At 42.6% G+C, this 27,102-nt stretch overlaps 1 protein-coding gene and 1 long non-coding RNA gene across 3 annotated transcripts in view; both read right to left on the bottom strand.

Annotated features, from left to right (window-relative positions):
- samd11 (sterile alpha motif domain containing 11) overlaps positions 1–842 on the bottom strand; it is a 57,467-nt gene extending 56,625 nt beyond the window's left edge. The window contains exon 1 of the mRNA XM_068732695.1: positions 778–842. Coding sequence (XP_068588796.1) covers positions 778–841 — 64 coding nt within the window. The 5' untranslated portion in view covers position 842. The remainder of the gene's footprint in view (positions 1–777) is intronic.
- Positions 843–1,001: 159 nt separating this feature from the next.
- LOC137889071 (uncharacterized) lies at positions 1,002–27,102 on the bottom strand. 2 transcript variants are annotated; one of them, XR_011105202.1, is made up of 4 exons: positions 26,330–27,102; positions 26,103–26,187; positions 25,775–25,849; positions 1,002–1,146 (listed from the first exon to the last, which is right to left on the bottom strand). It is a non-coding gene; the product is annotated as an uncharacterized lncRNA (long non-coding RNA). The 2 variants fall into 2 exon arrangements; XR_011105201.1 differs by lacking the exon at positions 1,002–1,146 and having other exon boundaries at positions 24,093–25,849.

The raw sequence follows: 27,102 nt of genomic DNA, 5'->3' as shown, positions 1-27,102 counted from the left end.
TGATGAAGATGTCAAATTGCATACCTACCCATTACAGTGGACCAATTTCATGGTTCACCGTTTCATTTTTTTTTCAACCACTTCTCATATCCGCACTATTTGAGCCAATCAGAGCAGAAATAGTGAGACAACATCTCTTGTTTCAGGTCAACCTTCTGTTGTAGTCATTAATACTTGTTAAATCTATTAGCTCCCCTGCTACCTTTTGCTGACTCATTCTCATTTTATCTAGACATGATACTTCTCAGGGGTCCTGGAGGGAGATTAGCTCTCCTAAATTGGAATTTGTGGAATTTAATATCAGAAAATGTTTCAGGGGATGCAGTCTGTGGGCTTTGAGTGTACTTAGCAGTTAGCAGACATGGAGACACATCATACGTTAGAAGGGGGAACAATGTTGATCAGAGAGTTGAAATTCTGACAAGAGAAAGCACTAAATTTGGCATTTCAATACCCTCCATCTGGTGGTGGTGCTAAACACCACATCGTATTTCAAAACTTTATATTCTCAGTATGTGTTCTAATTGCTCAGCAGGCTGTGTTTTTTGGCCACTGTGTGCCGTCTCTGAACACCAGCGACTGCACCAGCCCCTTTTTCAATGAGGTTTAAGTCAAATTTCCCCTTCGTTTTAGGTTTCAAAACATTTTAACAGTGTATGGCTCTGTAAGCACAGAAAGACCTTGGTGCTATTTTTGTGGTATAACCTAGGCCTTAAGCTAAATCTTCACCCAAGCACTCATCCAAAAATGTCCCAAGAAAAAAAAACAGTTTTAAACCTGAACTAGTGTGGGACCAACGCAGTCCTCGAACTCCAGAGTTGGCAAGCAGGCAGAGTAACATTAGACCCTGGCGGGCGGGCGGGGGGGGTGGAGTGGAGGGGGGGGGTTATGCTGTCGTGCCGGCGCCCTTGGCCTCCCCCGGCGGATCTGGGGGGTCAGGCGGCTGTCTGTGATCCCACACAGCGGCTCTTCCACATGGGATTTATTTTCTTGCTGGATGGGCAGGCAGGCGGCCCAAGAGGATTCTCATTTTAGACCAGCGTCTGTAGCTGTCAACGCCAGCCGACAGAGGCGAGCGGACACCCGACCCCGAGTATCCTCCCTCAACACTCCCCTTTGGACTCCCTCCCCTCCTCCTCCTATTCCCTGTTCACACACAAACGCACAGCACATGGACAGAGCACAAACACACACACACACACACACACACACACACACACACACACACACAGATGATTTCACAGCTTTTCATTTTGTCTAAATGAAACTTTAGGCTGGAAATAATGGAAAATTAAAAATCCTACATGTTTGTTTATTCAGTTTTCACTTCAGTAGTCCTTATCTTTGATTATAAAGTGCTGTGGTGAACTCAAAGCTTCAACGAGCAATGAGCCAGGTCTATCTAGCAAAAAAAAATGCACAGTGTCTCCCCTTCCTCCCCAACGCCGTTAATAATTTGTGCAGTAAAAGATAGCGTGCCTCTCCGAGTTTGTGGGAGTTATTGGCACAGTATTCCCCGCCATATTTGTGCGAGGCAGTGATAGGAACATAAATTATTTCTTATCTCTTCCGCAATCCATTTTTCAAAGGGCTCACTCCGTGTTTGAAGGGTAGCAGCACCAGCAGCCAAAGCCCAGATAGTGGGCTACATTAGCCTTCAAGAGATCCGACTTAGTGATTTCAAACAATGCAATAAGAACAGAACTCATTGATATGGGCAGTACCATTAATGACCATAACTTAATACCAAATTAGGCCCATGGAATCCAACAAAAGATCAAAACAATGGCCGACGTTACCACCACTACAAAGGCAGACATTGTTGTCCGGTTATTTAGTGAAAGGCATAACAGAATAATTGAAGATCAAAGTGGTAAGGACTTGGACATAGTAGCTAACAATCTACACTGAAAAACGGTCTACGTGCACACTGACGGAAAACAGCAAAAAGATTCAGCCTTCTGAATTGTGCCGTGCCAAAAGAACAATCAAAGTCCCTGTAAATCATACGAGCCACTTTTCCACAACGAGGCCCCTTTGGTGATCACCAAAGGTCAAGAGTGTTTATCTCCGTTAAAAACATGCAATAACAAAAAAAAAACACTAGAAAAGTTTTGAGGGAAATTTAAAAAACAAATCGTAATTACTTGGTCTGTCCAACCCTGAAAACTGTTCTGGATCTGGACATTGAAACTGAATTATTTTTTGGAAACTCTTCGCAATTTAGATATATTCTGCTCAGGTTGATCTGCAGAGACGAAATGACAAATGATAAATATCAAACGCTCCTCTGCAAAGCATTAATGTCTGCTTGCAAAGAATAAACCCTCGCTCTCCCAGCTACTATTGATTTTTTTTTCCCTGTGTGATGTGAAACCAGCAATCAGCACTGCGGTTCGAAATAGCCCTGAAACCGGAGCTGAGACGTCGATGAGTCGCCAACACATTTCAATTAGCAAGCCGCCCTGGCCGATCTCTCCCCCGGGGCACAAAGTGCAGCGGGTCGGGCACGCCCAGCCCAAGTCCACATATGGTCCTGTGTCGGCTCAAATGAATCTGATAAGACACCGAGGGAGAATTCACACATGCCACAGGCAAGCACTTCTCTATTTTCTAAGTCTTTTCCAAGTGAAAAAAACAAACTTATGTATTCGCAGGTCAAACCAACCTCAGCCTCTACAGAGTGTGGTTTGCTTGACACGGGTCGTCACAGACCGAGCAGTGGGATAAGACTTCACTGCTGCTACATGAGCCAGTAGCTCACATCATATGATTTGGAGATGTAAAATAATGGTCTGTCAACTGTTTCTTTTATTTATTCAAACAGCCCATCCAGAAAATGGTTTTCAGTTAGTGTGTGCCCATGGCGATACCATCCAAGGCCTAGAGGAGTGACTACTCAATGCTTAATGTTCTGTACTTGCAGATTTTCACTATCAGCTACTTTTATAAAAATATATTTTTGTATTTTTTGACGTAAGAGTACAGAGGATAAGGTCATTTAATTTGCAGTACTGAGGTTATCGTTGATTACATGTTAAACAGGATAGTATCCCATCACATTAGTCTGTTGTTGGGGGACTCAACAGGCTTAATGATTTCTGCTGAAAGTTAAATTCATAGATTCATAGTCTTGTTTAAATCCCAAATTTTATTTAGGCAAAGTTTGTATACGGCCGCTGGTGTTTAGACTACATTAGAGAACTTTGGCTTCTGTTGGTAAAAAAATAAATAAAATTTATAAAAATTATAAATTTATTATTTTATTATAAAAAAAATATAAAAATTTGTAGAAAAATTTGTTTTGAAAAATGTCATATTATACTGAGTCCTACAAGATACCCGCATGTGTTTGTCTCTCTCTCTCATAGCCGTGTAGTTTCATTCTCTGACAGCTCTCATCAACAACAGCAGACTAGTGCTGGCATTGTGTGTGTGTCTGTGTGTGCGTGTTTGTGTGTGTGTGTGTGTGTGTGTGTGTGTGTGTGTGTGTGTGTGTGTGTGTGTGTGTGTTTGGGTGTGTGTACGCACTGTTCATTCTCCACTGAGGGGCCAGGGGGTTATGGTGGAGCCACAGGGCCATGGAGCCACAGCGACAACTCGCTGCCCCCCCCTCAGCCCACCGTACCCCTCTGGCCTCTTGCTCCTCGCCTGGCAGGCAGCCCTGCATCAGGCAGACACACCACTCGCTCCATCTACCCCCACCCCCGCTCTGGGCCGATCGATACAGCTCTTCGCCTTTCATCTGACCAGAGCTTTGGAGGAGCCGCACTTCCTGAAGAAAACCCAATACAGCACTCCCTCTCAGGGTAGCTTATTCTCTCCATCTGTAAAAGTGTGTGTGCATGTGCGTATGCACCGATGCTCGTCTACATGTTCGTGTGTTTGTGAATGTGTGGGTGTGAGAGAAGGAAAAGGAAAGGTTTTGTGTGAGTTGGCACATGATTAATGAATCAAAAGACCGGTTTGCTTGATTGGATGGGTGTTTGTATGAGAGACTTATGTCCAGTTGCTAAAGTATACACGTTTGATGTTATAGTGGGACAAGTAGTTTTGTTTGATCAGTGCAATATGAAAATTGCTCGGCCAGGACGCCTAGAATCAGAGAAAAATCCTCCACGCTCATTTGAAAGGTCAATTCTCTGCTGCCCTTAATTGTATCCAAACATGAATATCCTAAAGCTCCAGTGAGTGAAATGAATTCTACCTGGGCTGATGCTCATGTCCATGAGAGAGAAGTTCAGTCTTAGTGGAACATCCTCATAAATACTTCAAAAGCAGGAGAGGCAACATTTATTTCACTCTCTAAATTTTCTGCTCAGCTTATCCAACAGCTTCCGGTGAAGTTGGAGAATTGGGGGTCTGAACTCCTTCTCTTCTCTGCTTATCCTACAGATTTCTGTGTTGTTTGTAGAAAGAGAATAACTTCCTGTGTGGGAGAGGGAGAGACTGAACTTCCTCACTCAGCACCCAGGTGTTGAACAGGAGAGGCTGCTTAGGTCACGTCGAGGTCAGGTGAAAACATCACCTCCCAGGACAAAAGAGTGCCACATGTGGAAGACTGATACTATTTTACAAAAAGACATAAAGGCTTTAAAAATGAAGCTTCTTGCGGGCCCAAACATTGTATCCACACGTATTGTACCCTAAATCAAGATGGATTATAAAAAAATTAACTCAAACAAGCCGATATAAATATGACCCAAATCAGAACAAACTTGTGTTGAACTGGTATATGAAATAAAGATATATATATATACTTAATAAATGTACAGAAACAAATGTGGAAAATAGAGGGTCTAGAGGAAAATATGTCAAACTAGAATTCTTGGTCAATTTAAAATCAGTGGTCAGAATGACCTCTACTCCACGACGCTGCTAGTCGCATTTTATTTAATATTACATATCGCAATATATTTTTAGAGCCCTTGTTGTAAGTGCTTTACAGATAATTTATAAACCATAAAGGAACAAAAACTATTTTAGAATAACAGCAATGTTGGTGAATTGTTGATGTATCACCTTTTTCTCTTTAGCTCTTTAATCAGGAGGACCCTCCCATATACTGTTGGGTCTCCTGCCCTATATACCAATATTCATACCATACTGGTTTATGTAAAGAGGGAAAAAACTTACTTTACTTTACAATAAGACATCAAGCATGCAGTTAATAAATATGAGTGCATCATTAGTAAATGGTTCTTGTCAAGTGCTAATACGTATCTAGCAAGTGAGCTAAACAACTATTAGGCCATCAGAATCAGAACTAACCTTTTAAAAGACCAGCGTCACACAATAACACAAACAAACTAACCAATCGCGGCAGTGGTAGACCAGCAACTACTGTGTTCTGCGAGGTATAATTACTGTTTTTGTCAAAGGAGTCGAGTGGCTTTGAAGAGAACATGGATTGATATAAAGGCTTCAGTTAGCCGTCGGAAATGGCTGTCTGAGGGCAGGGGTAAAGGGGTGCAAATATTCTAAATATAGCGTCAGTGTTGGTAGCAGCACTTCAGCGTCAGTAGCAGCACTTCAAGTAGCAGCGATACTAGTTTAACTACATTTCTCAGTAGCTTGCTGGTAGCTGTTTTCTGAATCAAATAGCTTTTTTCAGTAGCTTAGCTGTTTTATTGATCGAGTAGTGAGGTAGTGTCCACACAAGCTACATTTTCCCAAGCATTTCTGAAGCTCAAGCACAGTGGAGCTGTCTGCTGCGGTCTGAAATAAAACTGTTGAGGATCAGTAAGTGACGCCACCATCATATGCAGACGTGTAAAGTCTGAGTGGCCGACAGAAGCACTTCCATATAATGGTGACATCATAAACCAATCTTCGGGCTGATGCATCGGAGATCTCTGCTGCAGGGAAAAGACACGCAAGCTTGTGTTTACTTGACAGAAAGGTGGCACAGGGTGAGGACGGAGTGGAATTGATCCTCAGGTAGCCGCCGTGGCCGTAGGTCAACACATATGGCTATGAACATACTCTGTTTAATTATATGTATATACTACAGTGTAGTAGGCCTAAACCATACATTTGTGTAAGGCGTTTGGACCTGCTATGGTAGGTGCATGAATATCAATGGATGTTAGAATTAAGTGTGCATGGATGTAATGTATATTCAACTAATTTATATATTATTAATTATTTTACAAAATGATTATTTATTTATATTAGGCCTATACATATTCATATTATATTTTATAAATGAATAGCACTGACTTGGGATGAAGTTTGTTCAATGTAGTAAAAAAGAAGAAGAAAGGTTTGATGTAATATAACTGCTTTAGCCACGATGCTGTAGCTTAGCTTGCCTGAGGAGTAGCTTCAGTGTAGTGAAGCTTCATTTAATGCGAGTAAGTAAGTGAGAGGTAGCTCACTGCACTCTCCAAGTAGCTTTCCCAACATTGTGTAGTGTACACTTAAATTTAGGGGTGTAACAGATCTGAAACAGACCACAACACAAGGTCTTGTGTGTCACCCTAACCTGATGCAAACAAACCTGAGATCTGCAGTTCAGTTTGTAAGTTTTCTTAGGGACAAAGTCAATTGTCAGCAATGTGTAGGTTGGTCCTCTTTATTTAGCTAATGTATGTGAAGTTGATTTATAAAGTTAATCCACCTCAGTGTTCTTGAAGTGCTCTTGTAGTTGATTTAATAAAACCCAGATTCTTTTCCCTTGTTGTTTCTTATTCATCCGCTAACTGTCGATGGATGAGTACCTCATACAACCCCACAAAAAATCCCTTTAACACTATTACAATCATTGAAGCGGATAAATAAAGAAGCTCTACACTGTTTGCATCTGGTTTCACTTGTTGTTTAACTATACAGTAACACAATAAAAATGGATAATCTAGGCTTCATTTTCATTTACCTGTGGTGACCGCGTTCAAACAGGTACGAGTTAATGCACATGCTTGCACGTAGCCCACCCACCAGCGAAGCTCTAGTCAGGATGTTGTGCGAACAGATGTTTAGTCTGCCATGAGCAGCGCACGGCCTTATGTTTTTATTGGCCCACTGAATTCACTGGCTTTCCACAGAGACACCATTGCCTTGGTCAATATGTCCCGACCCACAAAAACACACGCCAAGCCTTTGAGGTAGAACGTCAAAGGGTGGAGGAGCAGGGAAGGGGACAGAGGTAGGAAGCAAGAGGGCTGCTGCCAGATCCACAAGGCCGCGGACGGGGCCGTATAAACAAGACTGAGTGTGGCCACCAAGGATTGGTACATTGTCCCAGTGGAAACCTCGGGCCTCAGATGACTCAGCCTCTGACACAGCACAGGAGGCGTGGAGAGACACTGCTCTGTCCCAAACAGTTTCCAGACTATCCAAAATAGGCCTGCTAATCCCCAACTGATGGTAACCAAATGTCAAGTGAAGGATAAGAGTGTTGTAACGTAATTTCCCAGCCAAGACAGAAAAATTCCAGACCTGAGTTCTGGACTGCAGCACATGACCAGAGTCCATAAAAATGTAAACGTTAATCAGGTGATAGCATGGCATCTGATTTATCTTTCGTTTATCAATTTATGTATTTATATAGGTGTGTATCCTGCATGTGTGTTTGCAAAGACCAGGAATATTTTTTTATGCTGCATTCGTCAGGATCAAATTCAAGAAAATCTAATTATACTGTACTGAGATAATTTTGGTCTTCTTATAAAACCACAGCTTTTCATGCATTTTTCCCCAAAGACCATCTGTTCATTGCACATGATAAATGAGTGCCAATCAGATGCCCCAGCACTAAGTTAAGTGCAGCCCTGCTCCCTGGTCTGAGTCAGGTGCAAGTTTCGGACACCCACTGTTACCCGCGGTCAAAGGGTTGAGGAGGGGAGAGAAGAGGAGGGGGATCCAGGAATGCACGGCAGGGCGGCTGCCTTGGCAGGTAGATGAAGTGAGGATCACACGGGCCGGTGTAGGGGTGATTAATGCGCGGGGGAACGCACGGAAAGGAAAACAAGGCCATAAATCAGCCGCTGGGCCTCCATGCTAATTGTAATTGAAATGAATTTGTCTGGCCCATAGAGCAGAGTATTGCAATTGCTATTGACCAATAGGGCCCAAGTGATCCAAGGGAAATGATACAGAGAGTTCGCCGTGTCCGTGCCAAGATCAATGCATAACACAGTGCTGGTATTTGTGTCCCATAAATAAAAGGTGGTTTGGGTGAAAAACATGCAACTAGTGTAGTTACTCTGACGATGGAGCCGCAACTCAGCGCATAGGTTTCTATGACTTTTGGCCACAATTTAGACGTGAGCTGGAATTGTTTAAAAGATAATGTGAAATACACAAAGGTGAGGCTACAGAGGGGAATCACTCCTGAGATTGCTTTTGCCCGGGCCATTTCTTCCTTTTCTACTGCCTCAAAACAAAAAGTGTGCTTATATAGCCTGCATTTACTGGATTTACTGTACTCTAAGACCACAGTGCTGCAAAACTTTTAGCCTTCCAGCCTGTTTCCACAGCCCAGCAGGTAGCTCCCTATTCATTAACCCAACCACTCACTAACTAATTGGGACATGCACAGACCTGTGGGTGCAGGTGTGTATTTAAAATTAATCTGAGGATAGATGGCGATAGGTCTGAAGAAAAGACAAGAGACACCTTTTTTGATGCGATACATTCTGCGGTATCGAATCAAATAGCCTTTTGAATGATCACTGTAATTGAGGAGACAGTTTTGAGCTGTTCAGTCCTGTATCCAAAAGAGTTTCTACACAAATTTCATTCCAAAAAGAGGCATTCAGAGAGACAAACTCCCACTGACTTAAGTCATGACAGCTGAGCACAGTATGGGGCATTTGCTTATAAAATAGTTCATTTTTACATACAGAATGTATTGCCTTACTATTGAAGTAACAATATATTTCTTAAATAAAATAGATAACGGATATGAACTCTAAATGAACAACCTTGTTTAAAGCAAAAAGCTAAAGTAGTCTTGGATAAGAGGGATCCATGTGTTGAGCACCCAGCAGAGTATTCACTGCTCTTCTCTCTCTGGGATTTGGTCTCCATGTTGTGATCCAATAACATTCCCCCATGAGACTGCAAATAACATCCCAACCTCACTGCAGGAAAAAACATCCTCCTCCGTTCAGACACAGAGGAATACTGAGTTTCATAACATACTCATCAGGGTATTCAAATGACATCGTAACTACGCAGGCTAGCCACTCACACCATTTCCAGAATTGAATATACAAAGTCTCATTAAAAAATTGTGAGCGCGGACTGTAGAGTAGTGAGTTTTGTGTTACACATGGGGCAATTCTCCGCCGTTTGAAATTGCACGAGAATGTTTCACATGCTCGGTGACAAACTACACAACAAGCATTCACCCCTGCAATTTATAGCTCTTTGAACCCTGTGGGTGCAAACGAACAATAGGAACAAAGCATTGTTTTTCAATTGTCTGTGACAGTGTGGGCTGCTCAGCGCAGAGGCCTTCGCCCTTACTACAGTGGGGTGTGCTTGCTAAACGAGCCAGAGCAACAACGAGGAGCCTACTAGGCTCCACACACTCTCTGATACGACCAGGGGCTTTTTCTCTGCCTGCACACTCCCTCCGCCAACCTATCTCCTTCCCCCCATCCTTCCTCTCCGTCAGGAATCTATATTTCATAAGCGAGCTGTGGAGCTCCAGTGCCCAATTATCAGCAGATAAGGCGCAGGAAGCCCTGGAGCGCCGGCACGGCTATTTAGACGGGGAAGGGGGGGGGAAGGAGCTGGAGAACGAAAAGCAGGCAGGGACCCAACCCCCCAGGGGCACTTCGCCCTCACCACGCTTTTTTTTCTTCCCTCTCTTTTTTTCTTTTCTCTCCCTCGCTGACAGCCTCCTCCTCCCCCCCTTACCTTAGCGGCAGGGTTCAATTAGTGCCGGCGGCGGCTAGCACCCGCAGCCCCACTCAGCCCGGGAGCTGGAGCCTCTATCAGCACACACCAACAACACGCAAGGCTGAGTCCAACTAGCAAACTAACGTCAAGGCAAATTCTATGTTGGCCTCACACACAAACAGGCACATGCACGTATTCACTCACACACACATACACTCTCACACACTCACACACACACACACACACACACACACACACACACACACACAATCTGAGAGGCTTTTAGTATCTCAGCCATGAGCACAACAGGGTCATATAAAATTTAAGGTAAAAATCGAGGTAAACTTTTCTCGGCTTTTTTCCTGTTGGTAAGAATGATTCTACTGCTAGCTTTAAAACCACAATCTCTCTGCAGAGATACATTACTGATATTCATTGTTTATAATCACGTCAGACTAATCTGTGGGGAAATGCTTTAGAACTATACGTTGACCAACTGTGAAACGATGGTAAATACTCCAAGTATTTCCTGTTATTTCCCTTATTTCTCAGATACGTCGTTGCTGCCTCGTCACACCGGCACATTCAAGTCAGGAGTTTTCACACTCTTCCGTGGCCCCGGACCTCTATTAGCGAGGGGGTAAAACTCGATGTGCCTCTCACATTTTCAGACCCCAACAAAAAAAACACTCTCCAACCACCAATGCTGAGCAAGGTCGGCCAGGGGTCAGGCACAGCTCAGGGATACGAGACGGATATCGATTCGCTGGGACAGGCCGTAAGCGCACACACACACACACACACACACTTTCTTTCCCCTCCTCTTTTTCTCTCGTTCTCTACAGTCACAGGGCAGGCATCCGCCAATAGATCAGCCAGGGGCAGGAAACGGCCTGGGTCAGAGGGGACAGCGCATTTTTGTGTGTGCGTGCGTGTGTGTGTGTGCGCAAGTGTGTGTGATGATAAGACTAACAGCCTGCTGAAAGCCGCTCTCACCCAGAGCTATCGAGGACCTTCAGGCTGCGCTGATTCACCTCGAAGCGGCAAAGAAAAAGAAAATAGCTCCGACCAAACAGTGATGGATCATTCATCTTACTGCCAACGATAGACATGCATCCACAAGCACGCTTTCAACACACCGGCCTATGTTTATGATAGGAAATTGTTGTCTTGTTTCAGAGCGCCACCCAAGTTGTTGTTGTTTGTCAGTCTATCAGTTGGAAATTGATATTATAGAACATTTGTCACCGCAGGAGAGTGTGTGGGTGTGTGTTGTTGTCTCTGTTGCCTAGTGGCCTGTGTTAGGGGATCCGCCAATGGCAGAGATACTGAAGTGAGACCGAGGCGAGCCTTCAGCAGCCCTGGGTAGACTAGAGGCTCAGCTGGAGTCTTGCGCATACAGCCTCAGCGGTGCATTGGTCGCCATGTGTGTGCACGTGCCATGTATGATTGCTGTGCATGAGTGAGTAAGTTAAGTGTATGCCTGAGTATGTGTGTGTGTGCGCACGTGTGCTTAAATGCGCATGTGTGTGTCTGAACTGTATATGTGAGAGAAAGTCAGGGGGCAGTGAAGCGGAGGAGGGCAGGCAATGCTCCCAGGCATAGAAAGCAGGCCAACTCCATCTCCCACTATGGAGAGCTTCAAAGACATGGGGTAGTAAAACTAGCAATGGTCGAGTGTGCCTAGTTATATCAGTTGTGTGAGATGAGCCATTTTGTATTGAAACTAAAAACTGCCACACATACCGAATCTCGAAAACAATTGCATATTTTTTTTAATGATACAAATCATAGTTTCTACCATCTTTGAATCTTTTTCAGTATTTACTTGCCACATAAGAATGGAAGGTGTAGCCTTTTTGATTATGCAGGATGTGCAAAAAGAAAAAAAAAAAAAAAAAAAAATTCTCTTGGCCATCGCTATTTTATTCATCTCCTGCTGCGGAGTCTCTCAACTGCTTTAACCTCAAACTACTGATAAATCAAGTAGTTTTGACAGAGAGAAAGGAGGAACCAACCCAAAGACAAAAGATTCAGAGATACAGACATAGAAGACGGCAAGACAGTCAGGGGGAAGTGAACTTCCCCCGCTGACACTCTTGTTCCACGGTGAGAATCCCCCGGCCGGCAGCCTCATACATCTGGTTCCAGTTAGCTCTCAGCGCTTTGACGCGTTTCCTGTGCTGCTGCTCCACGCAGCCACGGCCACGACGCAGCCCTCCCAACGCCACGACAGCCAAACTCTCTGGAGATCATTTACTTTAACTCACACACACAACACAAATACACAATCAACAACACTTCTGAAACAGGCCAGAAGAAGCTGTTTTCTGATATTTAGTCATATCGTAATGTAGCTAAATGTCCTCAGACAGTATGTTACAGATCTAAAGGAAGAAGCCAATGAGTAGCGACATCAAATCCAGAGTTAGACTATTAATCTGTGACATTTCCAAATAAATGTAAATAATATAATATGTCTATATATAACAGAGATGTGAGTGATACTTTTCCAAGTAGAGTAGCAACCATTTTCTTGTATAAATGCTCTGGCAAGGAGGAAGTGGTGTGTTTTATCACAGAAGCTTCAACAGGAAAACAAGTACAGAGAAACAGATTGATTGTTTACGGGCAAAGAAAGTGAAAACCAAACATAGATTGAACTGAAGTAGACTGATAAGATGAAAATCAAAAATGTGATTTAACCAGGAAGGGATTTAACTCTATTTTCTGACTGTAAATTTTGCTATCAGTTATTAATCTACTTATAGAGTCTTTATAGCAGGAAAAGAACAGGTGTCACTAATAACATTAACGATGACTCGATTTCATTATGTGTCCCAGTAAGCCATGACAGTGTGAGCCAGCATGCACAACACCAGGACCCTGAAACTGGGTCACCTAAATTGAATGCGGTCGTTATTTATGTTATTAATTACACCTGTGCTTCTCCTGCTTCTCCTTTGTTAGACAGATAACTAGGTACTGATGCATGTCAGGTGTATGTTGTTAGTGGTCTGTTTTCATCAGATGACTTTTCAGTTTAGTAATTGTTTTTTTAACATTAAAGTTACCAAATAGTTAGTAATAGCATAATTAAATATATATATATTATTAAATATGTATGTAGCATGAGGCATTTTTATATTTTCCATTATGTTTTTGGTTTTATTCTATCAATCTATCTATTCTTGTATTTTTACTACTAATACAAATTAACTTCATCCCCAGATGGAACTGTTCTTAAAAATAAACACACAGGAAATGTCTATATTTGTATGAACTGTCCCTGTTTCATTTAATACAATACCTATATAGTATGAAAAATTATGGTTTGCATGGATCAGGCATTTTTAGCCATATAAACCTATAGGTAAAAGGTATATACTGTTACCCATCATAAAGAGGATTGTGATTTTGTACTTTTTGTCAAAAAACATTCATAGTAATATTACAAAAAAAAAAATGTATTACACTTATTGGCTGTCACTCACTGTATTCTTAGGATTATAAGACATACAATCCACTGTGACAGCCTGTTGGGACGATGACAGTAGCTGTGTATGGAATTGCGCAGCAACTGTCGGTTGCTGTTTACATTTCGTACCTAAGCAGCACTGAGGCAAATTCCTGCCATCCACGTTGATATGGCAATAAAGTACTGAAGCTTGAGTCAAATACACGATAACAAGGATGCTCTGAGGCTTACATTGTATTCTGACCTGTCAGTTTTGGGAACTAACAGCACTGCATGTCCCTCACACTGTGGAAGACTGTAAAGTTTCAGTGCAACTACCCACCGAATCAGCCACAATGCCGTTCAGTGAGGTGATTCCCTGTGTGGAGGAGTTGAAAAGGGTGACCCCAGAATGGAGAAGAGGTACCCAAAAAAGTCATGAGCCCACACAGCCCTGCTGCTCAGCACAGGAACACAGTAACCTCGTAGGCCACACCGGGGATTACGGGTAGTGAAAGTGAGAACAAGGGGGTGAGAGGAGAGAGAGAAACAAAAGTGCAATGAAGAGGAGGTGAAGAGACAGGAAGGAGCTTCTCAAAGGCTTTCCTGCGTTGGAGGGACTCCCTACACCACACAGGTTCTCTATAAACACAGTACAAAGAGCATTCTCTGAAATCATAGAGTGACTGGAAATTTACCGACTTCACCTACTTCAATACAAAGGCCATGCTAGTTCACGTCTAAATGTACTCGTGGTATGCTGTATGAAATATTGACACACAGTGAATCCATACAATTCAATCTCTTCTTACAGTTTTATAGGAGAACTGTATAAAAATATACACATGAATAATGCAATTATTTTGCGTCTATTCCAACTAATAGGAAGTAATAATGCTCAAACCCCTCCCTACCCATATTCAAATTAGGCAAAAAACATGTTTTTTTAAGACTCTTCTTTAATTGCTCCCAATCGGAGGTGAGCACGAGCAAACAAGGACAAATGAAAGTTTAAGGAGGCAGTATTGATTTGTGTGGGGGTCAGGGGCAGGTCACCTCTATCAGAGGATCAACAAACAGCCGGCAGCACCTCCTCAGCTCAGCCAATCACCTCCTGACCTGGTCCACCGTTACCATGGCGAATGACCCTGAACCACACAGACCATGTAGTCAGCTTCTTACTGCGTGAAAGCAGCAAAGCGGAGCTCCGCAAAGATGGAGCAACAACAAATCCTTCACTAAACACTGTTTTTTTTGTTTTTTTAAATCTCCGATTTTTCGCATCACTCTTTAGGTCTAACGCCATCGTTTATTAACTTCCAGTAGTATCACACTGGGATGATTTGATCTATGATTTAAACTAATCTGTAATTAAAAACTATGAGTTACTGAAGGTTTTGCTTTACACATGTTTAGAGTTTTGTTAGGTGTAAAGTATTACAGTGTAACAGACTTCATTGCAAAAAACATCAATTCAAATATTTAAGATTTGATTTTGCATACATTTGCCATTTTTTGATATGCATCACCATAAGAAAAAGTGTTCTTATTAATATAGTGATACTGACTGTAACCATACAGCCCAGCCAAATCACTCCCATGATCCTCTTTTTATAGTCATTTTGGCAGACTAAATCTCAGATTCTTCCCTTCACCCAGTCTTTCCAGCTCATACCCCCTCCCTCCCTGGGAGGCAGGCAGCCGGTGGTGGTAACCAAGCCTCTGGCAGTGTGTTCCTATCCTGCAGGAGCCCTCAGGTTCCAACCTGTCAATATCCCAGGCAGCGTCTTGGCTATGCTGTGGCTCAGTTAACCTCCTCACCCACTGCAACCGCACAAAAGGCTCCTGTCCCTCTGCCAGACCAGAGACAAGCACGGTCCCCCCCCCACCACCCACACACACACACACACACACACACACACACACACACACACGTTCCTCCTTCAATCCAGCTCACACCACGTTCACATCCGTAAAGGGCAGCGCCCTGGCAGCAACAGCTAGCAATATGGCAGCTGACGGCAGTTTTCTGCTCGCTGACTGCTCCAACGTGACCGACGGATGACGGTCACGTTGGACGCTCACAGAAGGTAAAGAGGAAGAAGATATTGGAAAAAGGTCTAAAACCTGAAGGAAAGAAAAACTCAGTGACTCAGTGACAAAGGTCCCGTCATCTGTATCAATTTCAGGGAGAGGAAGGGTCAATGTGAGAAAGAATGGATGTATTAACACATTGCTAAAAGGAATTTTAGAGGAATATAGGGTGTGTGTGTGTGTTTGTGTGTGTGTAAAGTTGTGAAAAAGACAGAAAGTCAAAGGGGGTGTTCATAATATACACAAAGGCGTCATCCCAAGCGTGGTAACAAGCGTGTGGTAGCATGTCACCCATCCCCTCGCACTCACGGTCTCACACACACACACGCACACGCGCACACACACACACACACACACACACACACTCTCACACACACACACACACACACACACACACACACACACACACACACACACACACACACACACACAGCTCCGTGCCTGACTGCAAGGCACCGCGGCTGTCTGCTGGAGCTCAGGTTACGGCCGACCGGCGGGACAGACTTTATGGAAGCCTCTCTCCCACACCAACACTCCCCCTTCGCACGGCTCCGGAGGAGGTATCGGGTTGCCGGTTCAGCGCCGGCCAGGCTTGGCGCTGGCGGCAGCTTGTGATCTTGGGTGCCTGTGTGTGTGTGTGTGTTTTTTTATCTCCCACTCTTTGAGGGTATCAGCACACAACGCTGCTGTCTCCTCCAGGTATGTAGGTGTGATTTACAGAGTAGATGCCTCACTCATGCACATACGCAAAATCCAACCTCTTCCTCTGCTCCAAAGCAGCTAGAATATGCTATACTGTGTTACACAGTCCGAGGTGTAATAAGAAGAGATGGAGAGTTTTAAGCCCAAATTACGAAAAATCAACCGTCACCGGAACTATTTTCTACTGCAAAGACAATCTCTATGAAAATTGTTGATAAGAGTGTTTGATGGATTATCAGGAACAGTATTTATGGAAAGACATCTTGCCAATGATTTCTTAATTTTACAATCCCATAAGGACTACAAACAAAATTCCATTCACCTCCATTAAATGGCAGCAGAAATCTTAGTGAAAGGTACCTTTAAACATGGAATTATCTGCATGGCTAGATACCACAAGAGGTAAGAGAAAAACATGTTTTCTTTTGTTTAATTTAGGTAAACTAACCCATTAAAAAAGGTCACTCCAGTGATGTAGTATTATACTTCCATAAAGTTGACCATAAAACAATAAAAGAATAGTCAAAATCAATGCAGCAAAGGGCCAGATGTCCTGACATTCAGCACTAGTATGGGATGAACACCAAAGACTGGATCCTACACTTCCCATAATGCTTTCTTAGATAGACAAAGCTCCTCTAGCGCCACAAAAGACATTATACAACTCTTAGACTGTAACACTCCCTCTAACAGGTAAATTGACACGTAAAATCGATGATGTGTCCCTTTAGAAAAAAAGAAGAAATTCATGACTTCATCACAATGATACGTACTAAACAGAAGAATATCAACAGCCTTTATGTGGCGTCCCAATCCCATGATGCTCTCTGTCATCTGAAAGAGCAACTTGCTGCTCTTGGCCTCTGAAAAGCTCACTGCGGTCCATTTGCAGAAGGAGTTGTAAGGAAGGCGCACTCGCCGGTCAACATGGAAAAGACCCCCTATATGCAAGGACCTTGTGACGGTTCTGCCGCTGGCTCGCTTGCTAGCCCGGCATGGAACGGCACTCATGAATAATGCACGGGGACATCTGCCACCCCTGAATTATAGATCTGTGGAGGCCCAGCATATGGGAACAGCCCAGCGAGTGCTAATGGCTAACTCCCCATGACAAAATATGAGTTAGAGACATGTGAGTGATAGTCGGGTCATGCAACCTTTAAGTCATGTGAGTGTGAGGTGGATTGTAAATGTGATTACTTAAATGTACGCATGTGTGTTTGTTTATCTGGAATGAGTGAAAGGCTCCAATGAATAAACAAGTTAATAGAACCACAAACAAGCATCCAAATTAGCAGACAGACACACAAGTGTTTCAGGGAGGATGTTGGAGCTGATGTTGAATTCAAGACTTTCCTCATTGGGGAAAAAGTGACCAGAGAAATCCCATACAGGAATCAAAAAGTCATTGTTACATTACAAGGCACAATTATGCTTTTTCTTAGCCAAATTTAGCTAAACCAGTGGATGTAGCTTTAAAATAACCTCAGAAACCCTCAGTCTAACAAGCATTGGCTAATGCCTTTTATGTAGGCTTCCTCTTGCTGAAGTGCAGCCTGCTTGAATATTCTATACTCTCTGGTTTTAAAGAAGCAGAGACGGGACGGGACGGGGGGTGGGGGCGGTGTTCTTCCAGTCAAGCAGGAGGCCTGGTCTACTGGGGACCAGTTCGATCTCCGCCTTTCTCTCCAGGATTATCCTCTTATCAGCGCCGCAAAAGCCGGGCTAAGAAGCGCCAGTAATTAGCCTATCTTTAATTAACGAGCACCTCGCTCCAAAACCACCCACGGTCCATGTAGGCTCCCACTTGGAAGGCAGTCAGTGCGGCGTAGTGATGAGCAGACTTAATCTTGTTTTTGTCTCAGTAAAAGAAAGTGAACGTGTAGAAAAGGCCAAAGTTCATCTTCAAGTAGTCGCAGCATGCAGAACGTCCCTCGCGCTTGCACCATCGCAAACAAGCCTTCCTACACCGCAGGTTTCAAAGGGAATCCTACCACCCACCACTGTTCCACTTTGTTGTGCATCTGTGTGTGTGTGTGTGTGTGTGTGTGTGTGTGTGTGTGTGTGTGTGTGTGTGTGTGTGTGATGCGTTTGTGTGTTAATTTAAGTGTATACTCAAGTGTAAGGATTACTGCACTGAAATTCTGCTACCACTCACCATCAGTGTGTGGTAGACTTGAATTTCCAGGCTTACTTAAGCCTCCTCCGAATCTACAATGGAAGCACATGTAGGAGAAGATGAAGGACCGAAATCACCTTCATGAGCCTCAATGAAGTTTACAAGGTAAAACGTTCACAACCCCACTCTACCCCGCCACTTTTTAGAGAAGCCTCTAGACTGGAGTAAATAATATATACGGTTGCATACATTTGAATACTTTCAATAAAGTGACATGGAAAATAACACAAACTTCAGCGCAGTTGGTTTACTGATTACAGCGCTAAGAGAATCAGAGGGAGGACTGGGTCATCTGAAGGAGAGTGAGAGCAAGATGACGGCCTGCAGATGAAAAGAGACGAGTGAAGACGGGGAGAAAGAATGCCAATGGTGCCCTGGTCTGGCCTGGCCTGGCACCACCGAGGAGGAGGGGCTGCGGCGGCCCCAGCATGCATACATTAGCAGTGCTTAGGCGCACTAATTGCTTCTCACTTAGACAAATCTCCTGCAAATCACGGCTGCGCCGCCAGCACTGCCCAGGCCCCCCCGGGAAGGAGAGACGGCAGGCAGGCGGACGGAACGAGAGGCAGAGGAGGAGGAGGAGGAGGAAGAGGAGGGGGTGGGGGTGGCGAGTGGAGCGTGTGTACCAGAGGCGCCTCGGAGCAGGATGGAGGAGGAAGGAGAGGAGGAGGAGGAGGAGGAAGGGGGCGCTCCCAAGAGAATGGAGAGAAACGAAGAGAGAGAGAGAAAAAAGCTCCAACACTTCAAGAGCGCCTCTTTCTCTCTGCTCATCCATAGTCCAGGCTGAGTGCCCCCCCCCCCAACCTCTTACACCCCTACCCTCAGAAGCCCAACCGCTGCTCCGCTCCTCCAATGCTCCATCCCTCCTTCCCCCCCTCTTCTACCAGCTCTCAGATCTCTGCTCTGCCCCCTTGCTCGCCCCTCCTTTCTCTCTCGCTCCCCCTCGTTCTATAGAAAAGTGGAGGAAAGATGAAACTCTACAAAGAGGAAAAAAAAGAAAAGAAAATCAATAACACAGATGGATAGCTGGATAACAGGGTCCGGCATGCTTCGGCGGTGAGGCAATCCAGAGGGTGCCCACACAACTTCCACACAGGCGGAGAGACGGGCAAAAACAAGGCACTGGGAAGAGGGTGGTAATCAGCCTCAGGAAGCTAACATCACCCGCAACACACTAGTACACACACATACCACAATATATGGCTGCATGCATACGCCGACATATAGACGTGAGGGTACACACAAAATATAAACAACAGCATCTACGCTTGTTCGAAAAACACACAGAAGCACTATCCTATCCTCAGCCCCACGCAGCAAATTGGGGAAATATAACTAAACGATAATAGCTATCAGGTAACCTGAGGTGAAAGAAGATATCTGTCTGTAACAATAACATAGATATTATACAAAAGATCAACATTATAGAAGGATCTGCATGATTCTACAAGGGCAGAAGGCAACATTTTGCGTTAGCTGTGGCTTAAGGTACCACAGGGCCTCATCAAGAACAATGCATACGATACACTGCAAAAACATTGCCTGCATTTAAGCATTCATTATCAAGACAGGAAAGCAAGTAGCTGGAGCTAATTCACCTGAGTATATTTCTGTGTTACTTTTTATGAGTTTGTGTAGTTATTACAATTTGTAAAACTTGTTCAGCTCCGTTAGAGGGAGCGCACACAGCCCTGCAGACACTGAAGGGTGGACGGGTCAGAGACACAGTGGGTTGTTGTCATACCTTAATCCAACAGAATTACACTCAGGAGAGGAGAGGGCCTGCCGCTAGTCCTCACCCAAAAAAAAAAGTTTGCTTCCACTCTGAAGACTGAAGCGTAACTTCCAGGAATTGTCTACCTCAAAGACAATCAAATGATTAGCTCAAGCTTTCCAAAGGTTTCCTGACACAAAATGACCTCCGGTCACTCAGACCTCTGTGTCCTCTGGTCAGGTGTGGGGTGAGATCACCCTCACTGCCTGGCACGGCTTTAGGACTCCGTAGCATAGCGCTTTTCATTGTTGGATTAGCCTGATCTTGTTTATTTTTAGACAACTAAATTAATAAGCATTTATAATCAAACAATAAAGGGCAGAACGTTCCAGATTATTATTATCTTAATATGAATGCATGAACATGCTTGGAGGTATTTTTGGTTGAAGCTTAATATATATATATATACTTTAGTCTTGATTCATGACTGGAAAAGCAATTTAGGACTATTCAAATGACTTACTTACATTAGAAATATAAGCAGCGCCAACAACATGGTAGCCTGTACTATTCAATCATGAATAGAGAATTTTGTGGGAAAAATATATACAGTATATATAGTAAAAAGAGGAAGAATCAATTGTCTTGTATCAGCCTGTAATCACAATTGAGCTTTAAACTTCTGATTTAATGACGCAAAAGGTAAAAACGGTGTTTGACAACATGCCTGATGCCTGATCAAAGATTCACTAATCACTAATGCAATGTCAACTGGTTGAATCAATACAAGCTTGCTTCATATCCCCGAATCAAGTGAATTAAGCAACACTAACTAATAATAAAACTGGATTATAGTTAGTTTCTTGTAAAACCCTCAGTGGCACATGCTGTAAAATATCAAATGGAGGCCAAGGATGCGGGAAGTCTCCTATAATAGTCTTATTAATTGGACAATCACGTTGATATCTCATATCTAACAAATTGTTAGTGGTAATATATACTGTGTATATATATATATATATATATATATATATATATATATATATATATATATATATATACTGTACATTATGACAGCCATCTAGATTACGATGTATGTTGGTTGAGGTGTCAGGTCAGGTCAGATCAGCTGGTCTTTCCTGACAATGCAACTGTAGGAGAGGTGAAAGGGCAAAGACTTCACTATAATGAATGTCAATGATGACGAACCCCATCCCCCACACACACACATCAGAGACATAAACATGCAAAAAACACATACACACAAATTCCACCCCACTTTCCTCCTACAGTCCAATCTTTGTGGAAATTACTGTAATTCTCTCTTGGGCATAGCAGTAGTTTTCTGACTAGGCAAAAAGCCATACGACTGTGAGGTGGCCACATTAAAATGTACCTCTGAAAGCCGTTTGAGACAAATACATAACATGTATGTAACATTTGGATATGAACACATTCTATTGCATGAAAATAATTTCTTCACTTTCATCATTTGATAAGCTTGAATTCAAATACTCCTTTTATTGAGTAAAAATGTCCGAGATGCAGTGATGACGGATAGGTTGAAGTGAATTGTTTGAATTGAATTCCATCAATTGAAGTCATGTTTAGGCTGCATAAATGTGGATGGGAGAGCTGAAACTAACTGGCAGTCAGAGTTCGGTACAGTTAAAACACTTGAATGTTCAGCAATAACAATTCAACAAGCTATTACTATAAATCACGAAGGGCACCGGTTAGGAAGGTGATGATGAATGCAATCTATGAATTCAAGCCAACTAATTATAGTTAATCAACAAAAAACATTTAAAGTATTTACGATTGTTTTCCTATTCATAGCTGAAACCTCCCATTATGCAGTTTACAGGGTCTTCACTGGGATGATGAATCACTACCACCACCTACTGTATGCTATAATCCTGGCATGAGGGTTTCCTGGTTATCATCCACGCTGAATGGCAACAAACGCAAACGCACCAAAAATAAAATATTTGGTTAGCGCTCCATCTTGTGGAGAGAAACCGACAGCTCCTCTACCAGCTGTCAGAATATGAAACAGTGTTTTTATGATCTGACTGGGGGAGTTTTTAATTCTACAACTATCATTAATTGTTAATGATGTATACTCAGAGACCGTTGATATTAAGAATAAAAGCTCAACTATATACAGTACATTGAAATATAGAAATGCATACAGTAATAGAATAACATAATATAAATGCTGAAATCCTTACGGGAAGATTGTATTTGGGTGATAGATATATACATATATACAAATGGGGATAAATAGTAAAATGAACAGCTCAGGCAGGATAACTTACATTAGAAGAGAACATTGTCATCTTTTTTCAGAGTATAAAATATTAGACTGGTGTTGAATATCTTATGAGGAAGAAAGAGGAGTGTCTGAACAATACAAGGTAGACATATTTATTTGTTTTGCAAAAAGTGAGATGGACAAACCTTTTAGTTTTGTTACGGACACTAAACTATAAAGATGGTGGGACGACGAGACAGTTTTACCAATACTGATATGTCAGCTGTGGAAACATATATTTGTTAAATATGCATGCTATGTGTTAAGAAACAAGATATATGGTGAAATATTGTTCCACAATAATTTTGAAGATAGTACTGGAAATGATGATAAGCAAGACGTGGAACAGAGGTCTGCTCTTTCTCTGTCGCTGGCTAACTGAGTTCTGCAAAATGGTGATTATTCCCACATTTTTATTTTATTTTCTTTCAAACAATACCAATACTTGTACTAAAGTCATTTTTAATTAAATAAATGTACGTACTGGAATAAAAATGTGGCCCTGAAATGGTTTTTCTCCCCCTTTCTTCTTATGATTTATGTTGTAAAAATGTTATAAAAACGTGTGTTATTATTTATCTACGTATTTATAATTGTAATAATACTTATTGTTATTATGTGTGATGTGAATGTGTGGATAGCAATTATAGTAGCAGGATATTTATACACACACACATACTGTGTAACGTTATAAGTAAGTAATGTTAGGCCTCAGGATCCAGGACACTAGCTAAACACTTATTTCCTTAGATAACGCTACATTAAGAAATATCCCAGTCCAGTTTTAGTACTTTCATATAACCTGAATGTCAGAGTAGTGACTGGCCTTCTTTATGTCAAAGTGAATATCGTAACCAGGCATGAATGAAAGACATACATTTGTTTTGTACGTTACATTAGTTAACATTAACTTAGCTAATGTTTAAGGTCTACGACTGTCAACTAGCAGTTTTGTATTTACCATAACCATGTTTCCTACAAATGTTGTAAGTAAAAAGTACTATATTTACTTGTAAAAAGTAAAAAGTACAAAATGTACCTCTGAGATGTAGTAAAAAGTACAATATTTACCTCTTTAGACATCAACCAGACCATTTTTAGAGGCTCCCTGCTTTTCTTTTAAAGGTAAGCAGAATTTCTATATTTCACAACTTCTATATTTCATATTTCTTTTCATCACAGTGAAGCTGTGATGAAAAGAAGTTTTTATATAGTTATATAGTTTGTAAGCCTCTTACAAACTATATTTTTTTATTTAAAACACACGTCACACCTACTTAATATTCATTAGCTATTCTGTGTCAGCCCATTGATTTGTTACATCCGGTCATATGATATATATCATATATGTTTTATGATGTGTTAGGCTCCTCCTCGTTAGTATAGTGGACAGTAACTCCGCCTGTCACGCGGGGGCTGGGGGCCAGGGGCCATAGGGGCCTAGGGGTGCTATCATAGGTGGCATACGCTGACAGCCAATAAAATTGCAAAATTATTAACGCTGTCCAAGGTGCTCAAAATCCACTTTCATATCGCTGGTTTCAGCTCCTGGACGCAGGTTCGAGTCTCAGTTGGGGCAAAGCCACTCATCAATGATAAAGAGCTATTTATGAATCAAGAAATGTGTATCAAACTTTACATTTACTAACTATCACTAGATTGTAGTGGCAGATAGGTTATCAAGTACTTGACTTATTTATGGCTATTAACCTATTATATTGCAGTTTTTACTGTTCACTATAATAATTCACTTATTAATGAGACATGTAAACATTAGTGGACAAAATATATTTATTAAACACAATAGGGACAGTATTGTATTGAACACAGAGCCCATAGTGCAAGGTCACAAATACACAACACAAATATAATAATGTATGTAATAAAAATAATGTAATTATTAAAATGAGCAAAGACATATACACAACAAAACACTCAACCTCCCACCAATTTTTTTCTTTCTCATAAAAAGCAGACCTCTGGAACTCATCCAGGTCATCTCCTTCTTCATGCCCTGGTCTTTGTAAAAGTAAAATACTTTACCAGGGCAGTAAATGTACTTCCCTGTTACTCCAGGGAACCCTGTGTGAATATGAGGACTGTTTGGGCCCTGCTTCAGTTCCATCTGACAGAATCTACACTTGCGACCCATGTGCTGGGATTCAGTCCTCTTCCTCTTCTGCTGTCCTCTCTCCTCCACCCTTTTCCTTGTAGCATCCAGTTCCAGCTGAAAGTACTTTGGAGAAGGAAGATCAGAGATGCTGTCGATTAATTCTGGCTGGGGAGGGAGACGCCACAATGACACTATCTTCATGAGGTTGCGCACAGGAAAGGAGCCCAGCCAGACACCCATGAATTCCAGCTCTGTCTTCATCCAGATCCTCTGCTGCTGTGAACAGTTCCACTGGCTGACTTCCACTGGCTTTGTTCCTCCCGGGAAAGAGTTGCCTGCACCGGGACCTGTCCATCACCATTGACGATACCGTGGTGACACCAACTCAGACTGCGAGGAACCTGGGTGTGACCCTGGATGACCAACTGTCATTCTCAATAAACATTTCATCCGTTACACGCTCCTGCAGATTCCTGCTCTACAACATCAGGAGGATTCGTCCCTTCCTCTCTGACGAGACAGCGCAGGTGCTCATCCAGGCTCTTGTCATCTCCTGCCTGGACTACTGCAACTCTCTACTTGCCGGAGCCCCGGCGTCGGCCATCAGACCTCTGGAGCTTGTCCAGAAAGCTGCAGCTCGCCTGGTGTTCAGTCATCCCAAGTTCTCCCACACAACTTCCTTTCTCCGTTCTCTACACTGGCTCCCTGTAAGAGCTTGCATCCAGTTTAAGACTCTGGTGCTAGCCTACAGGGCAGTGAAAGGAACAGCTCCTTCCTATCTCCAGGCCATGGTCAAGCCCTACACCCCCGCCCGACCACTTCGCTCTGCTGCCTCGGGGCGATTGGTTGCCCCGTCGCTCAGAGGTCCCTGCGGCCGATCGACCCGGTCACGGCTGTTTTCTGTCCTGGCCCCACAGTGGTGGAATGAACTTCCCACTGACGTCAGGACAGCGGAGTCGCTGCCCATCTTTCAGCACAGGCTGAAAACTCACCTCTTCAGGAAGTGCTACCCTGAGCCTTCCACTCAGCACTTATTGTATTCATACTAGTTTGTTGCACTTGTTGTATTCGTATTGGTTTGCTGCACTTATTGTATTTGTTTGTTTCTGCACTGTACTTTTGCTCTGCTTCATGCTCTTAGATGCTTGTTTAAAAAAGGAGATGCACTTATGACTTCTGGTGACTAGTAGTTCTGTTGAATACCTATGTTGAATACACTTCTTGTAAGTCGCTTTGGATAAAAGCGTCTGCTAAATGACTGTAATGTAATGTAATGTAAAATTAGTATGATTTTTGGTGTGACTTGATTTCATCTTTTTGACATGAAAAACACTTCTAATACTAACTTTGATCTCTCTGTGCAGTTGACAGTTGGCCGGGCTCTGCAGACGTCTCAGGAGAAATCAGGGGTGCCTCTGACACTATAGAGAATATTAAACATGTTATTATTATTATTGACAGTAAGATGAAGCAAGGATGTAACATGACATCTACACTGTAGTCTGTGAAACTCAGCAAGCTGGACACTGGAGTGCTGCCTACTTTCTGTCTGAATACAGTGCACCAGTATCTAATTTACAACAATGAAACAGACTTTAAAGAATTAACAACAGTTTTGATGGACACTACATATGGATATTTTTAAGATGCAAATACAGGTCAAATAATACACACCAGGACAGTCGCCTCTGTTGATGGATGACCCACTCCAGTGAGATACTCAGCATCCCTCTCTCCAGCTCTTCATCTTCATCCATCACTGAGATGCAAACAGACAAGAATCAGAATGTCATTAAATGAATATCTTCTTGTACTTGGGCTGGTATGACTTACATCACTGGAATGATGGTGTGTATGACAGCGTGCACATCTCTCTAAAACAAACAGGAAACCAGACCCACCCATGGCTTCAGCAGGAGCATGTGAGCGTTGTGTCATCACAGAGGAGCCAGAGGATGGATGCAGCTTCTTCTGGAGGGACACCTGGAGTCTACACATCCTGTACTTTAGTAATACAATATGTATTAATACCACCACATGGTGTAAATACTCTGTGTTCATCACTTTAATGTTGCAGCTCATTGTAATGACTTTATTTACTGCTGGTAGCTTAATCTGTAATAACACATCATCATTTATTAGTTTAGTATATTTAGTATGATAACCATAATCTGCTAAGTAACTAGTAACTAATGCTGTCAAATACACGTGGAGCAGTTCATGTACATAGCTATGAACTACATGCATTAATGACGACACGTGACGTGATCCAAAGGAGACGTGCGTGTTTATTTAACGTTACGTGATTCAAATGAAGCACCGGGTCCGCTCATAGCTCGTTGTTCTTTCGTTACGTGTCCGTAAAGTAACGTCCAGACAGAGTATATCTAACGTCGACTATATTCACCGACGTACAGCAGTAAATTCTAAATCATATATTTAAATGCACGTTCGTGTTAACTCGTGATACTTTCAGCCACAAAGTCGGACATGAATGAACCCATATGAACAATAAAACTGAAGAAACACGACTAACATTATCTTTATAGCTTTCACGTGAATGTCAGACAGCGGCATGACATTTTAATGAATTGTTATCCATCGTAATGACTACTTCCCGTTTAACGTAGCGTCCTCACAGCGAAGAGCTCCAGAAGATCCGGGCTGTCGCCAA

Source organism: Cebidichthys violaceus, unplaced genomic scaffold (genome assembly GCF_023349555.1).
Source record: "Cebidichthys violaceus isolate CVI_PGR_0920_01 unplaced genomic scaffold, fCebVio1.0.p SCAF_6, whole genome shotgun sequence".
NCBI classification, from domain to species: domain Eukaryota; kingdom Metazoa; phylum Chordata; class Actinopteri; order Perciformes; family Stichaeidae; genus Cebidichthys; species Cebidichthys violaceus.
This window is presented reverse-complemented; position numbering and strand designations above follow the sequence as displayed.